Source organism: Vespa mandarinia, chromosome 8, assembly GCF_050613455.1.
Source record: "Vespa mandarinia isolate Hongniang chromosome 8, ASM5061345v1, whole genome shotgun sequence".
Classification (NCBI taxonomy): domain Eukaryota; kingdom Metazoa; phylum Arthropoda; class Insecta; order Hymenoptera; family Vespidae; genus Vespa; species Vespa mandarinia.
Window position 1 is genome coordinate 7,493,125 of NC_140817.1, and position 14,253 is coordinate 7,507,377.

The 14,253-nt window shown below is 28.2% G+C and overlaps 4 protein-coding genes across 12 annotated transcripts; 3 read left to right on the forward strand and 1 right to left on the reverse strand.

The window, feature by feature from the left end:
- The first annotated feature begins 239 nt into the window (after nucleotides 1-239).
- Nucleotides 240-3,759, forward strand: Rbpn-5 (Rab GTPase-binding effector protein rabaptin-5). Of its 6 annotated transcripts, none has more exons than XM_035881048.2 (11): nucleotides 240-369; nucleotides 476-561; nucleotides 640-735; nucleotides 946-1,053; nucleotides 1,150-1,583; nucleotides 1,746-2,242; nucleotides 2,380-2,661; nucleotides 2,762-2,981; nucleotides 3,060-3,170; nucleotides 3,307-3,533; nucleotides 3,612-3,759. In XM_035881048.2, the coding sequence occupies exons 3-10, from the start codon at nucleotides 687-689 to the stop codon at nucleotides 3,472-3,474; spliced, it is 1,869 nt and encodes a 622-aa protein (XP_035736941.1). In that variant the 5' UTR covers nucleotides 240-369; nucleotides 476-561; nucleotides 640-686; the 3' UTR covers nucleotides 3,475-3,533; nucleotides 3,612-3,759. The 6 variants fall into 6 exon arrangements, with proteins under 6 accessions (XP_035736941.1, XP_035736919.1, XP_035736951.1 ...); XM_035881058.2 differs by having other exon boundaries at nucleotides 256-475; nucleotides 543-561; XM_035881026.2 differs by having other exon boundaries at nucleotides 476-735.
- A 309-nt stretch (nucleotides 3,760-4,068) lies between these two features.
- On the forward strand, nucleotides 4,069-8,229 carry LOC118448162 (putative acetylcholine receptor chaperone). Its single transcript, XM_035881073.2, has 4 exons — nucleotides 4,069-4,555; nucleotides 6,227-6,365; nucleotides 6,485-6,591; nucleotides 6,686-8,229. Exons 1-4 carry the CDS (start codon nucleotides 4,445-4,447, stop codon nucleotides 6,797-6,799), a joined length of 471 nt encoding a protein of 156 aa, XP_035736966.1. The 5' UTR covers nucleotides 4,069-4,444; the 3' UTR covers nucleotides 6,800-8,229.
- A 444-nt stretch (nucleotides 8,230-8,673) lies between these two features.
- On the reverse strand, nucleotides 8,674-10,715 carry Vta1 (vesicle trafficking 1). Of its 3 annotated transcripts, none has more exons than XM_035882731.2 (5): nucleotides 10,420-10,715; nucleotides 10,018-10,134; nucleotides 9,512-9,946; nucleotides 9,184-9,357; nucleotides 8,674-9,105 (listed from the first exon to the last, which is right to left on the reverse strand). In XM_035882731.2, the coding sequence occupies exons 2-5, from the start codon at nucleotides 10,127-10,129 to the stop codon at nucleotides 8,954-8,956; spliced, it is 873 nt and encodes a 290-aa protein (XP_035738624.2). In that variant the 5' UTR covers nucleotides 10,130-10,134; nucleotides 10,420-10,715; the 3' UTR covers nucleotides 8,674-8,953. The 3 variants fall into 3 exon arrangements, with proteins under 3 accessions (XP_035738624.2, XP_035738635.2, XP_035738615.2); XM_035882742.2 differs by lacking the exon at nucleotides 10,420-10,715 and adding an exon at nucleotides 10,261-10,413; XM_035882722.2 differs by lacking the exon at nucleotides 10,420-10,715 and adding an exon at nucleotides 10,216-10,413.
- A 382-nt stretch (nucleotides 10,716-11,097) lies between these two features.
- On the forward strand, nucleotides 11,098-14,136 carry LOC118447409 (SOSS complex subunit C-like). Of its 2 annotated transcripts, XM_085658532.1 has the most exons (7): nucleotides 11,098-11,258; nucleotides 11,786-11,939; nucleotides 12,038-12,149; nucleotides 12,232-12,415; nucleotides 13,639-13,680; nucleotides 13,742-13,866; nucleotides 13,935-14,136. In XM_085658532.1, exons 5-7 carry the CDS (start codon nucleotides 13,653-13,655, stop codon nucleotides 14,088-14,090), a joined length of 309 nt encoding a protein of 102 aa, XP_085514658.1. In that variant the 5' UTR covers nucleotides 11,098-11,258; nucleotides 11,786-11,939; nucleotides 12,038-12,149; nucleotides 12,232-12,415; nucleotides 13,639-13,652; the 3' UTR covers nucleotides 14,091-14,136. The 2 variants fall into 2 exon arrangements, with proteins under 2 accessions (XP_085514658.1, XP_035735209.2); XM_035879316.2 differs by having other exon boundaries at nucleotides 12,038-12,415.
- Nucleotides 14,137-14,253: the final 117 nt, after the last annotated feature.

Below are 14,253 nucleotides of genomic sequence, written 5' to 3' on the forward strand. Positions count from 1 at the left end.
TATATATATCTCTATGTATATATATATCTATGAATATATATATGTACATATATATATATATACATATATATATATACATGTATATAATTAATTGGTTAAGATTAGTTAAGATGCTTCAAATCTTCGTTGGCAATCATCAATTCGAAATGCACCAATCAGATAATGATTATCATTTAAAACGTTTCCCAATTGGCGCGTTTCAAATCGATTCGTGACAAATTCAAGTGTTTTGCGTAGACAATATTTGCAGCGGCGACGCTACTGTCGTGACATGCGCCTTGCTATACTTTTATGATAAAATAATCGTCGTCATCGTCAAATGCGCGACGCTCGACATAAGAAGATACTTATCATTGTGTAAATCTAATAGTACGTATTTTTTTGAAGTGAAATCTAGTTTACAAATGTTGTTGACAAAGATTCTATACTATTCTATACGATTAAGTTGTACCACATAACAGATGTTTTAATCCAGGTACTTTCATACATTGGTTTATATTGATGTCATTGTACGAAGATAAAATATCAACGTTCTATTATAGTTTATCCGGTTTGACGAACGTACGTACCATGTTTAAGTTAAAAAGTTTGTGGATAGGTTACTGTGATATACGCTTCTATATATCGCATAAATTGTAGTAGAATCATTGAAAAAATTACATGCGTCTGCGGTAAATTATTACACGATGGAGAATCACTCGCAGGAAAGTCATGTAGTAGAGACAGACGGAGAAGGTATGTCAAATGTAATAATATAAATCTGATCATTTATTATGTACATATTTTTCTTATGATATTAAATCGCAATAATCTAAATAAAGTAAGTCTTACCTACGAAACCTTTGATTGTATAAATTTAAAGTGAAAAGCATTAACCTTTTTTCTTTTTTTTTATATTATATTCTATATATTTTCTTTATAAAAATTTTATTTGCTATAATTCAGAGACTCTAGAAAAAAAGATCAGTTGTTTGGAAACAGAAAATACTAAAATGAGAGAAGAGTTTAATATGCAAAGAGCAAAGATGAAAGAATTATTTCTTCAAAAAGAAGGTATGTTAAGAAATAATTTTCAAGAACAATAGATATTATTAAGTTAAAAATATTTAGAATTTTAACTTAAATATACTAACTCGGATATATTTGTAGAAGAATTAAAGAGAAGATTAGAAGATAACATAAGCTTGCAAGATGAAAATTTAGAATTAAAAAATGAATTGGATGAAGCAAAAAGCCAATTAGTAGTTGCAGATTTAAAAATACAAAATGATATTTTGATTGAAAGGCAGAAAGCACAAGAAGAAATAGCATCATTGCAACAAGTTATTCATGAAACTGTTGAAGAATCATCCTGTGTGCGTAAACGACAAGATACAGAAATATCAAAATTAAAGTTATCGCTTGCAAAGCTACAAGAAGAAAATGTAATGTTAAAGTCACAATTACCGCGCGAGCCACAATTAGATGGACCCCAAATATCATTGTCAACTGTTACTAAAACATTAGCTCGTAAGGTTGCATCGCAACTAGGAGCAGATGCTTTATCTTTGGGCCCAGATAATCTTGAGGAAAACATGCGCAAGGTAAATCCGTAAGTAAGCGCATTCGAAAAATTTTTATCTCATTTTCTACTACAGTATAGTATAGGAACTGTATTAGGGAATTTTTACTTTTAACTATATAATTATCATCTTCATAATACTGTTAATTCAGTAATAATATTTTATGAAATTAATATACTATAGGCGCAAGAAGATGCAGAAGTGTTAAGATCACTAGTAGTACCACTTGAACATGAAATTAAGGCTTTAAAAGAAAAATTAAGAACAACAGATGATGAATTACAGAAGTGTAAGGAAGGACAATTGCTAAAGAAACAACAAGAATCTGGAAGTTCTCAAGAGGCATGTGATATGTGCCGTAATTATGAGGCGCAACTTGTTAAAATTCAGGAAAATGTCAAAGATCTAGAAAAACAGTTAGTTGATTCTGAAAGAATGTTAAATGTACAGAAAGATGATTTAGCAAAAGAGGTAGAATTTCGACATGAAATGGAACAAAAATGGAATGAAAAAAAGGAGGAGCATAAAATCAAAGTAGCAGAGCTTACAGATATTTCACAAACAGCTCAAAAAACGCTATTGGAGATAAAGAAAAACTTTGAACATATTCAACGAACCATTACTGACGAGCTGTCTAGATTAACTCGAGAACGAGAGGAAGTTCAAAAACATCTTCTCGCGTAAGATTATTTTTAGCATTAAATTTAGTCTTCCCATTTAATATCCATTTAAATATTCAAGGCTAATAAATAAATGCCTGTGTTAATGTGTCAACCATCAAAAACTCTTTATTGAGAATTCAGTTAAATCTTTTCAGGCTGCAGAAACAAAATGAGAATCTTATGGGAAAACATAGTAAACATTCTCACCAACTGCAAAGTGAAAGCATCAATATGCCAAATAATGTAGAGGATTTACATTTAAGTCTATTAAAAACTCACGAAGACTTGATAATGGCTAGAGTGGCTCAGGAAGTTGCAGAAGAGAATGAAAGAACATTAAGGTCCGAAGTTAATCTTCTCAGAGAAGAAATGGTGCGAGAAAGTGCTGCTAAAGAACAACAGGTTTTAATGTTAAAAAATGACATCAGTGAATTTAAGTAGGTATATTTTCTCATAACAGTTATATAGATACGAGTAAAAATTGTTCATGATTATGAAAATGGATATCATAGTTTAATCAGTAATGTAAATGTATAGGCTTCAACTTGACAAATACGCAAGAGACCAACGGTCATTTACAGAAAAAGAGGAGAAACTTGATCAGATAGAAAAAAAATATGAAGAGGTATTAAGAGAGAAGGAAAAAGCTGATTTAGCTATGACTGAATTAAAACAGAGAGTCACGAGTTTGCAACAGGAATTGGATACTAGTGAAACAGTTCAAAAGGATTTTGTACGATTGTCACAATCGTTACAGGTATAAAAATATATCTATACATAATGGAATAAATTTTCGTATAAATTCTATATTGCATTATGTTTAATCACGATATAGGTGCAATTAGAAAGAATTAGGCAAGCTGGGAGTGAGGTTAGATGGCAACATGAAGAAGATGTTGATGAATGTCCATCTTGTCATGTTACTTTCACAGTTACAAAGAAAAAGGTGAACATACAATGATATTTTTTAAGTGCCATTATTAGTTTGAATACTAAAATTGTGTATATATGTATATATATATATATATATATATATATATATATATATATATATATATATATGTATGTATGTATGTATGTAGGTGCACTGTCGTCATTGCGGCCATATATTTTGTCAGTCTTGTCTTTCGCGCGTTGTGAATAGTGGTCCTAAGCAAAGACCATCCAGAGTCTGTGATGTTTGTCATACTTTGTTAGTGCAAGATACTGCACCGTATTTTAGTCAAGAACCACCGCATACGCCTGATTAAAAATATATTTGGACATAGTATTAATTTCAAAAGTCACTGGAGTGTATGAACGTGATATGGTAATTTTAAATGATAATATTTTTCTTATTATTAAAACATAATATTCTTAAGTACGTATTGTATATGTTTAATTTCAGAAGGATCTAATCCTGACATGAAAATGGACTAGATAGAATAAAGTATAGTCTGATAATTGGAGTGATGTATAACAAATAAAATGTAAATACAAAATTATATACTACTTAATGTTTATTGTAATTTAAAAAATTAAAGCTTTGAAATGTACGAATTATTATATTTTTCGAAGACCTGCTTACTTGTTTCGAATGATTATACCTATAAGTCGTATAGATATATATATGTTGTATATATATATGTATTATTTAATGATCTGTTGCAATGAAAATGAAATCTAGAAAACTTGTTGATAACTTCTCTAATATAAAAGAGATGTTCGTTAATATTTATATAATATGTATCTTTGACTACCCTAGAACGGTCACATGAATGCGTGTATCCTAAAATCAAGGCGGGCTATGACGTCACGTGACGCATAGCGTCGGTGTGTCGGCAGCGTCGCGGTAAAATGCGCTGTCGCGAGTTGCAATACGACAGAGAGGGAAAGGAGACATAGATGTTGTCAATGCGAGCGCGTCCGTTGCTGTCGTCGTTGTCGTCGTGGTTATTTTTGAGAAATGTTGGTGAAATACTCGTGATATCATAACTTGTACAAACAATTAAAAAAAATGTATTCACTCGAGAAACAAGTTGTTTAATAAGTGTAAGTCTGTTTCAAGTGAAAAAGGATAAAAAGAGAGAAAGAGTATAGACTCGAAAACAAGGTGGTGTGACCGACAATCGATCGGGCCTTTCCTATTTTTTAATCGATTCTTTTTACATACTATTTAACATTCGCTTTTATTCAAATTAATCCTGGTATAGTCACAAAAATTTTAAATAAAAAAAGAATATGGGATCCATAGTATTGAAATCCCTTTCCGTGTTACTCGGTATATTCTTCGTTTTTGTTGGTACAATGAAATTAACGTCCCATATTAGCAAAGATCTGCATAAAGACCTGGTAAGTCCGTACAAGTCAAACCCTCATTTTTCTTTTTTACATTGATTATTATAAAAGCTCAACTAATATTATGTAATTCCGTTTCTATCTTGACGGCTATGATAAATAGAATGAACGGGGATGGTTCAAACAGAGAAAAGACAACATATGCATTTTTATTCTTTTTCCCCTTATTTCTTCCTATACTTTCTACTCCTTTCGTTGTAATCCCCAAGCAAACGTTGCGTAATATTAAATATTAGTTTTGTCATCCATGATTCTCTTTCTTGTTCTCTTCTTCAAGAATCGGGGAAGCGTGCGCAGTTTCTCTCAGAATTGTCTGATAATGTAGGCGGGATCGATTCGTTTGTAGCGCGTGTTACACTCAGTACGATGGATCGAAATTTGCTGATCTATTTTTATATCCTCTGTCTGTCGCTAGTAGTCCATTAATTCGTTCATTTGTGCATGTGAATTTGGCCGCTCGTTGAAAATGTGGTAGGAGTTGCGCATCCGTTTTCGGTTACGAATTACGAAATATAACGAGCATGCAAGTAAATATATTTTCTAACGAAATCCTAACGAGAACAGTTATATCTTAAGATATAAATTTTATAATAAATTTTCTTTTCTTTATTGGACGACTTTAAATATTAAATTTCATAAGTTTCATAAGTTTTTTCTTAAGTTTTCAGTTTTTTTTTTATTTTTTTTATTTTTTTTAAGTAGTTCAAGTAATACTGGTAATTAATTTAACGAAATACGTTATATGCCATAAGTAATATGATTATAAATAAAAAAGTATATGATTATTTAAATACTTGTAAAAATAGAATGATCTGCAGCTAATTCATTGTTCATATTTATTTGAAACAATTATTTTTATAATTTACAAAGTATTATGATGTATCAGGATAGCAGACGAATGTAAATCTAATATTTTAGTTCGTTTGTACGCCGAAAAGATGGAGTAACAAGCGCATTAAGAAGTCTTTCAGTATACGCGCCTTTTAATGAAGAAATTTAAATCTTCTTTCTAATATTCTCGGATGATGTTAAGAAAGCAAGTAATATGAGTTAATTTTGCCTATATGATATGTACAAAGGTTTCAAAGACAAATTTCAAGTTTTATATTAGTCTGAATTGAAGGTATTCTTTTTTCTTGGATTTGTTCGACTTATTATTTTATACATGCATGTATACTTAATATTTGTATATGATTTAAATAGATATATATTATTAATCAAAAAACAATAAAATAACATCAACGCTTTAGACGAAGCACGAAGCTCAATGTAATTTTTGCATTCAAGGTGTTTTCGCTTCTATTTTTGCTGCTGGACCATCCTCGTCGTAGTCGTTAATGTATATGCTATTATCTTACAAAAGCAGCTGTCCAAAGCAGTTAGTTGAGTCTATGCCAAATATCTATTCGCTAAATTCTCGATATTTACCATTTATTCACTTAACCTAATCATTAATAATAAATTAGTCTGGGCTAAACTAATTGAGAAATATAATTACATAGAAAAATAATCACCCTTTTGATATATGATAATTTAATATACATATGTATATATGTATTTATATATATATATATATTTTTATATATATATATATAAATTTTATATATATATATATATAAATGTATCTATATATATACATACATATGTATTCTCATTTTTTTTCAGAGAAAAGAATATGTCAAATATGCAAAAGTATTTCCATTATCTACCACGTTGGATTTCAAAGTTCCGAGCAAATGGTATAGAAGAGTGGTTGGCTCGCTCGAAATCATCTGCGGTCTTGCCATGGCAATAATTCCAAATCGTAAGTATATATATATATATATATATAAAACTAACTTAATGAAATTAATGTAATAAGTTTTATTATTCTTAATGTATTAAGAATTTATTTAATGATAATAATGTAATAATTTTTTATAGATAAGATAAAAAATTTATCCAATGCGATATTGCTCTTTTTGATGCTAATGGCCGTATATTCTCATTATATGGTAAATGATAGATTTGAAAGAATCGCGCCGGCTTTGGTACGTATGTTTTGAACGTTTTATTAAAAGTCATGAAATAACATTAATCTCTTTAAATTAAACGTGTCTTTGTTTTTTTTCTTTTCTTTTTTAGGTATTCTTCTTTATGCTGACTGGTCGATTGGTAATAGATTGGCAATTACGACGGGAAGATGCACAACCAGTTGCAGCTAATGGAGTAGATGAGAAAACTAGAAAACAAGACTGAATCTATTTATTTGAAGATCTGGCGAGCGTATCTCTTTTACACATTTTGCAAAGCAAATCGTAGGTCAAAACAGAATTCTGTCGAGAGAAGGAAATATAAACTCTAAAGATAAATTACACTAATCGTGCGAACAAAACTAGATGGATGTTAAACATTTATTTCTAATATTCCTTCCGTTTATGGACAGGATAGAATATTTTCGATGAGAATATACGAAAATGCTACATACTTTTTAGTATAGACTCGAATACGTCCGACAACATAAAATGAGCAATATCTTATCCACATTTTTGCATGTAAATGAAAATTTCCAGATCCACATCATAATTGTTTGGGTCGATATTGCTATTCAGAAATGAAACACAATGTGTTAGCAGGTCCATATTCGTGCTCCTAAATTATGTGAAATATTTACATTAAGCATGAGATATAAGGAGTTTATTAAAAATATATTTACCAAAGTCTGCAATACATTAATAAGATGAGAGTTAAGTAAATTTTGTTCCATCGATTACATGACATTAGAATACTTCTATATTAGAAATTAATCTGATACCCACCATTTCTTCATTTACATTGTCCAACAATGAATATGAATATTAGTTAAGTACAATTAACTGCCACAGAAAAGAAATGTGTTCTCCTTAATATCGTAACTGAATGTGTGTATATACATATAAATTTGCTATACTCTACATAAATATCAATTGCATGATTTAAGATATACATACCTACTATATATATATATATATATATATATATATATATATATATATGTATATGTATGTATGTATGTATTGAATTTATTTTACAAATATGTAGAGTCATAAGCAATACTACGTTCCACCAGAAGTTACATTTAAGAAAAAAAAATCGCAGTACACTTTTGTAAACACATTTTGGAAGGACTCTAATCATTATTGCAAAAAGATTGTGATTATCTGTGTGTTTATAAAATTACTATTTGTATGATATCATAAATATTTAAATATACAAAGTGTTTTAACAAAATTCATACCAATGAAATCAAAAGAAATTAATTTCATTTTTTGAATCCTACGTCATGTGCTTTGTAGATTTATCTTTTCTGATATAACTAGATAAGTACAATGTAAATATTTATGAAAAGGAGCATGCTAATTATAATGGGGCCAATTTTGTGGTCTTAACTTATTGTACATGTACTGTATAAATATCTTACTTGAAAGCAAAATGAATAAAAATGCTAACAAGCAAAAACAAGACAGACATGTTTAAATATATGTATATGAAATATATATAAATAATAATAATTTGAAACAATTATACACAAAAAGAAATGTAAACATGTCAAGAAATATTCTACGATCTATATTTAATAGTATGTAATGAAATTTGCAGCATAATTTTACATAAATTCTATATGAAAGTAGCCATGAATATTTGTTAAATTAAGGAAAAAAATTTTATATATATATATAAAATTAAATATATATATATATATATATATATATATATATATATATATATATAAGTTTATTTATAGAATCTCATAACATGATTACGTTTTATGATATAGTAATTTGGAAATAAAAGGACTGAAACTGTAATAGATAAAAAAATAATAATATAACATAATCTTTTATCGCTCAAACATGCAATATAAAATTTACAATTATGTAAAGAACACTAATAATCTTCATAGGAAAAATTTTCACATAATATAATATATATTTAAAAAATTGTCTGTTTGTGGTTATGCATTTTATATTTTCAAAACATGAATGCACGAGAGTTACAGACAATGCAAATGTAAAATGCTTTTAAAATAATAATCTTTAATATAAAATTAAAAGTATGAATATATTCATTTTATCTATACATATCAGCCAATATTTATACTTGTTCATTTTACTGCATATTCTTATTGTGTTTTTAAAGCAGTAATGTGATGCGATTTATTTATTTAAACAATGAAATCATAAATTACATTTATATAGAAAGATATTCTTAATCAATTAATGGTAATAATTTGTTTAGTCTTTCTACAACTATTTAACATTACATTGCAATTTATATTTTGTAACATTAATAAGCAAGGAGAGAATTCATATATTAAAATTATAAATTAAATATCTATACATTAGAACCTAATAGATTATTAGGCACTTGTAATTAAGCTGGGTCTTGACCAGTTGTTAACAGATGTATTGCCTTTTGAAGATTTAAAACTGAAGTAGGCACATCATCATAATTTAAAGCACTTCCAGCCCACTTAATATATTTTTGAGCTTTAGTTACCTGTTCTGTTGATAATGTAATTCCACCTATGGGCATGTTATTTGTAGAATATATTGTCATTAAAAATGTTCTTAAGACTACAATATATAATTAGTTCATCTTACCATCTACTTTTATAGTTTTTAAATCTGGAAGATTATATGTAGTCTTTCCATCACCTTCATTTTCTGATCCAGTAGGTATAGGATTGAATATGTTGACATTAGTTGGACTAGAAGCATCCAAGTTTGAGGTATTGTCTTCATCATCGGGTATATTACTATGTGAATTAGAATTAGCTGAAATTTCATGAAAATTAAACATATTCATTGTTGTAATTGAAGGTAATGGTTATACAAAGAATATTGTAATAAAAATTCTTATAGAAATACAGATTAACGATATATTTATAATAATACAAATAACATGCAATATTAAAATACATTAGTAAACCTTTATCTGGAAATTCATTTATATTATCTTCTTCATCTTCATCCTTTATTGGTCCTGGTATAGGAGTTTCACCATTCTTTATACAGTTGTGTAAATAAGTAGCTTTCCATTTGGCATATTTTCTGTTTTGTGCCGCCTCATCTGTAAGCTCTCCAAATACTGTTAAAACATCATAAAGTAATCCTGCAGTATAAAACGTTTGTATAACATTTTTTCCAAAATTTGAAGCCCTATCACTTTTATCTGCATATAAAAAAAGCTTCAATGCCCAATTTTCTAAATGTGCCTGTGCAGCTACATCATTGGTAATAGCTTCATTATCATGTAATTCTTTTTTGGTTGTTTCCAACCAATTCATCAATTTCACTAAAAAACTTGTTTCTTCGCCGGTTTTGGTTGACAATTTTAAACCAGTTTGAAGAGCATAAAGACGACCTGTAAGAAAAGCCACAATACAAGCTTTAATATAATTAACAATTTATTACAATAAAATGACTAATACCCACACCAATAACTGACAATACAATCTCGTTGATCATGTGTCGAAGCAACTTTTAAATATTGTTGAATGTTTTTTAAAGGTGCTGGAACAGGTGGCAACTCTGGACTAACAACCATTATGTCTAAGCAGGTAAAAAATTTTATTATTTTTTACTATTTTTTGTTTTTTATATATTATATATCATTATTTTATATATCAAAACCTCTTTTTTTTTAACACATAAGATTCTTAAGTCTTTCCACTATACCGTCTTATCTAATCACATGCACTTAACAAATGCTACAATATAACCAGAATTGATTTCCTTTAATTATAAATTATGCCTTTTATTGAATTATGACACTTTGTCATTGTCTTATTAAATACATGCTAAAACGCAAAATATTATCATATAATATTCACAAACCATAAAAACGACACTCTCTAGCGGCATTCGTTGTAAAGTTGAAGTCATTTACAAATATCTAAGAGATAGTTCGTCAATGAATCATTACGTGTCTATGAAGAGATTTGTCAATGCACTAGTTACTCCGTATTATGCCATAAATCAATCATTGGTAGACTATTTTATATAATTATTTTCATTTCATTTATCGTTTTAATCAATTTTTAAGTTATACTATAAGAAAACAAAAAAGAAATATAAAAAAATAAACATTAATTTCACGACAATAAAAAATTCAATTATTGTTAAACGTTAGTCTAACTAAGAATTATACAACTAAGTTAAGCATATCATGTGATTAATATTGATGTAACTAAAAATTTAATTGTTAATTGTAATTGATAATTAAATATTCTAATCGTAATTGTCAATTGAATTAAAGGCCAATAGTGATATGCAATGTGATAATGAAATTTTCTCCAGTTTACTGCTAGGTGGCGCAGATATAGATTAAGATGAAGCGTTCAACACATTCGACGCGACATCTGAATAGAAATATTTAATTAATTACTAAATTGTATCATTCTTGTTATGGTTTTACGCGCGAATTCTCAACAAATTGCGTTTTCGATAATTTTGGTAAAAAATACGAAGCGATTAACATTATAAAATTAATAACTCACTGCTTTAAAACTAAATAATCTAATTTTACTCATATGTGCAATCTTTAGATAAAAATTTTCAAATTTAAATTGTTACAGTTACAAGTGCTATAAACAAAACAATTATATCAATGTCAGTTTTCGAGTTAGTTATCTTCTGTATTTCGACTAGTAAACATATCCGTTCCCTTTTTCCATGTAAGTTAAATTCTGTGGAGTAAATATAAAAAATTCTTTCTCTCCATACAGCTAAACTTAATTATACTTTCATATAATTTATACTTTTAGTAATTTTATAATTATTTAAATAATATATAATGTACGCGGAATAGAATGAACTAATATTTAAACAATAATATATTCATTTAAACATTATAAAGGTCGTAATTCATGAGAAACTTAAAATAATTTTAATTTAAAATTCCAATATATTAAATTTTTATCTCGGGATTGTTGGCCTTGTGCAATATAAAAGTGATGATTTTTTTATTAACTTCGATGATCACAGAATTAGATTTCTTTTGGATTACGACAAATGAACAACGAAGCTTTCTCTTTTTAAACGTGAAAACTTATAAATTAATACTTTCCATAATTCTGCAACTATTTAAGCAATTTTTAACATACATTTATACTAACATTTAAAAAATAGTAAATTCGTGTAAACTTTAAAAAGATCGTAACGTGTGAGAAACTTAAAATAATTTTAATTTCTTCTGCATTAGATTTAAATTTTGAACTTTTGGTCATTGACTATTTGTTATATCAACAAAATTAAACCTCTGATTGACTTCGCTGTAACTGGATCCTTCGTATTCCGTCGAGTAAACATCGAAGCTCTCTCAGGATCTTTCCTGTTAGTAGCAGTGAAGAATTAAAGTGAGTATATTTCTATATCATACATTTTTTGAATAAATTATATTGTTTCTTATTATAATAGTGATACTAATTATTTTGTTTGAATTTTTTTGTTTCAGGACTTCATTTCAATTGTGCGCGTAGTAATGAAGTAGAGTTTTTGTATCGGTAAAATAAAAATATCGCCAAGATAGAAGCAGTGTTTGTTCGTATGCAGTCGTTAGAGTCAATGTTTGTTATTAAAGTTTTTGGTTTTTAGCTGTCGCACAGATTGTATTTATTAAGACAGTAAAGTTTCATGAATGAATTTTAGACCGTTCGTTAAAAAATATCTACCGTGTATTGGAATCAGTGGATTATTGAAGAGCATCTCTACCAAATTCAATGTTGACCTATTTCATTTTCAACCACCTATCAATGATCCAGAATCAATCATCCTCAATTTCGATCTAAATCTTGGACAAGTATTTTGGAGCCATTGCAGAACTTCTTAAGTAGTAAGTGAATTTTTAAGTTCCTCTGATTACTCAGTTATGTTGAGGTCGAATCGACACGGATGATTAATTATAATTAATTAATGGAAGAGCATCGAGTGATCACGAGTAACTTTTTTTCGGAGATTTACTCATGAATGATCTCTTACGTTTTGATTTATTAGGATAGAATCTTCTTCCTTCGCGATTATAATTATTAGCACTTTGTCATATTCATAGATATTCACGAGTTTTAATAAAAAATGAATAGGAAGACATAATCGATGAATAATTTTTAGATTACAAACAAAATTGCATGATTTGCTTGTAATAATCAAAGGTTTGCTTTATATTTTTAAATAAAAATTAATTAAATATTTAATCAATTTTTAATAATAAAAAAAAAGTCTCAATAGAGTGGTGGCTTTTGAAAGAGAAAAGTCGAGGAAAGTTATTGTTTTTAAAAGTTGAGTAGAGTCATTGTTAAAATAACAAAGATACTTGTAGAATCACGGCCTGTAGACACTAGAATAAATTAATCAATTTTTAGTTCAGGATATTCAATTAATATACTAATTTCTGCTTCCCCCACTATGTTTTTTCGATTTTTCGGGGAAGAGATATCTCTCGATCAAACAGCAGTAATCATTTTTTATGCAAAGATTTTAGATTTTTTCTATTCTTGATTGCACTAATGTTGTCAATTTCCTTCCACATTTTAAAATCTTTTCTAAATATTCTTCTATTAAATATTCTTCTTATTTTATTTTTATTTATAAGTCTTTAATAGAAGAGTATTCTTAAGTACACTTATCTTAATTGAACTAGCAGAATGATGTTTGTGAGAGAAGCTATGCCCTGACATATGACGAAGATACAATTGTAATCAAGTCTCAATTTTGAGCCAAATCTCATTTTAATTCATGCGCGCCAACAGTATGAGGGGCACAGCATACCTAACAAATATACATACCGAATCGAAAGAAGGGATAGAATTCTTCTAACGCACTTTTACTTCATTTTTTTCCCGTACCATCGCTGAAATCACATATGTTTCGAGCGGGTGAACAACATTAATCTTAAACATTCTATGATTATATATTTGGATGTAAAATATAACCTATGTAATTGTTGTGTACGAACACAAGATCAATCAAGAAAAGAATTCTAGTAACAAGTTTTTGTTGATATAATGTAAACTTTGTAAATTTAATGGTATAATCGAGATAATTTGCATTTTTTGATAGAAAAACGCAGTTTGATGGCTTTTTCACAACCAAATTCAAGAGGTATGTAATTTAAGTTGATATTATTTACGTATAATATATAAACATAATATAATGTTTGTAGAATTGCAAAACCGAAAAATCTTAGAAGAGTTACAGTTAAAGAAACAAATGTTATTGAAACAAGGTGTTGCGCCGACTTTAAATACATCATTAGCTGTTACTTCTACTGGCTCTGCATCTACTGTGGTAATTAATCATATTTTTATTATAATACATACATTTTTCATTTATAGCACTCCTTATACTTCTTTTAGCCTACTACACAATCTACTGATGGAGTAGCAATGAGTGCATCGCAAAGAGCTGCTCTACATAATGCACATGCAGCATCTACAGGTTACTTTGTTACACAAGACTCTTCTTTTGGCAATTTAATTTTACCAGTTCTTCCAAGATTTGATACTAAATGAATTCTTGGGTGCATTTTATTTAGTGACAATTAACATCTAATAAGAGACTGTGTATATAAAATAGATTAATGAAAACATTGACATATAAACAGATTCGTTTCTTTTCTGATATTTTTTTAATACTATTAAAAAAAGTTTTAATCAAGTGCTAAGAAAAAATCAA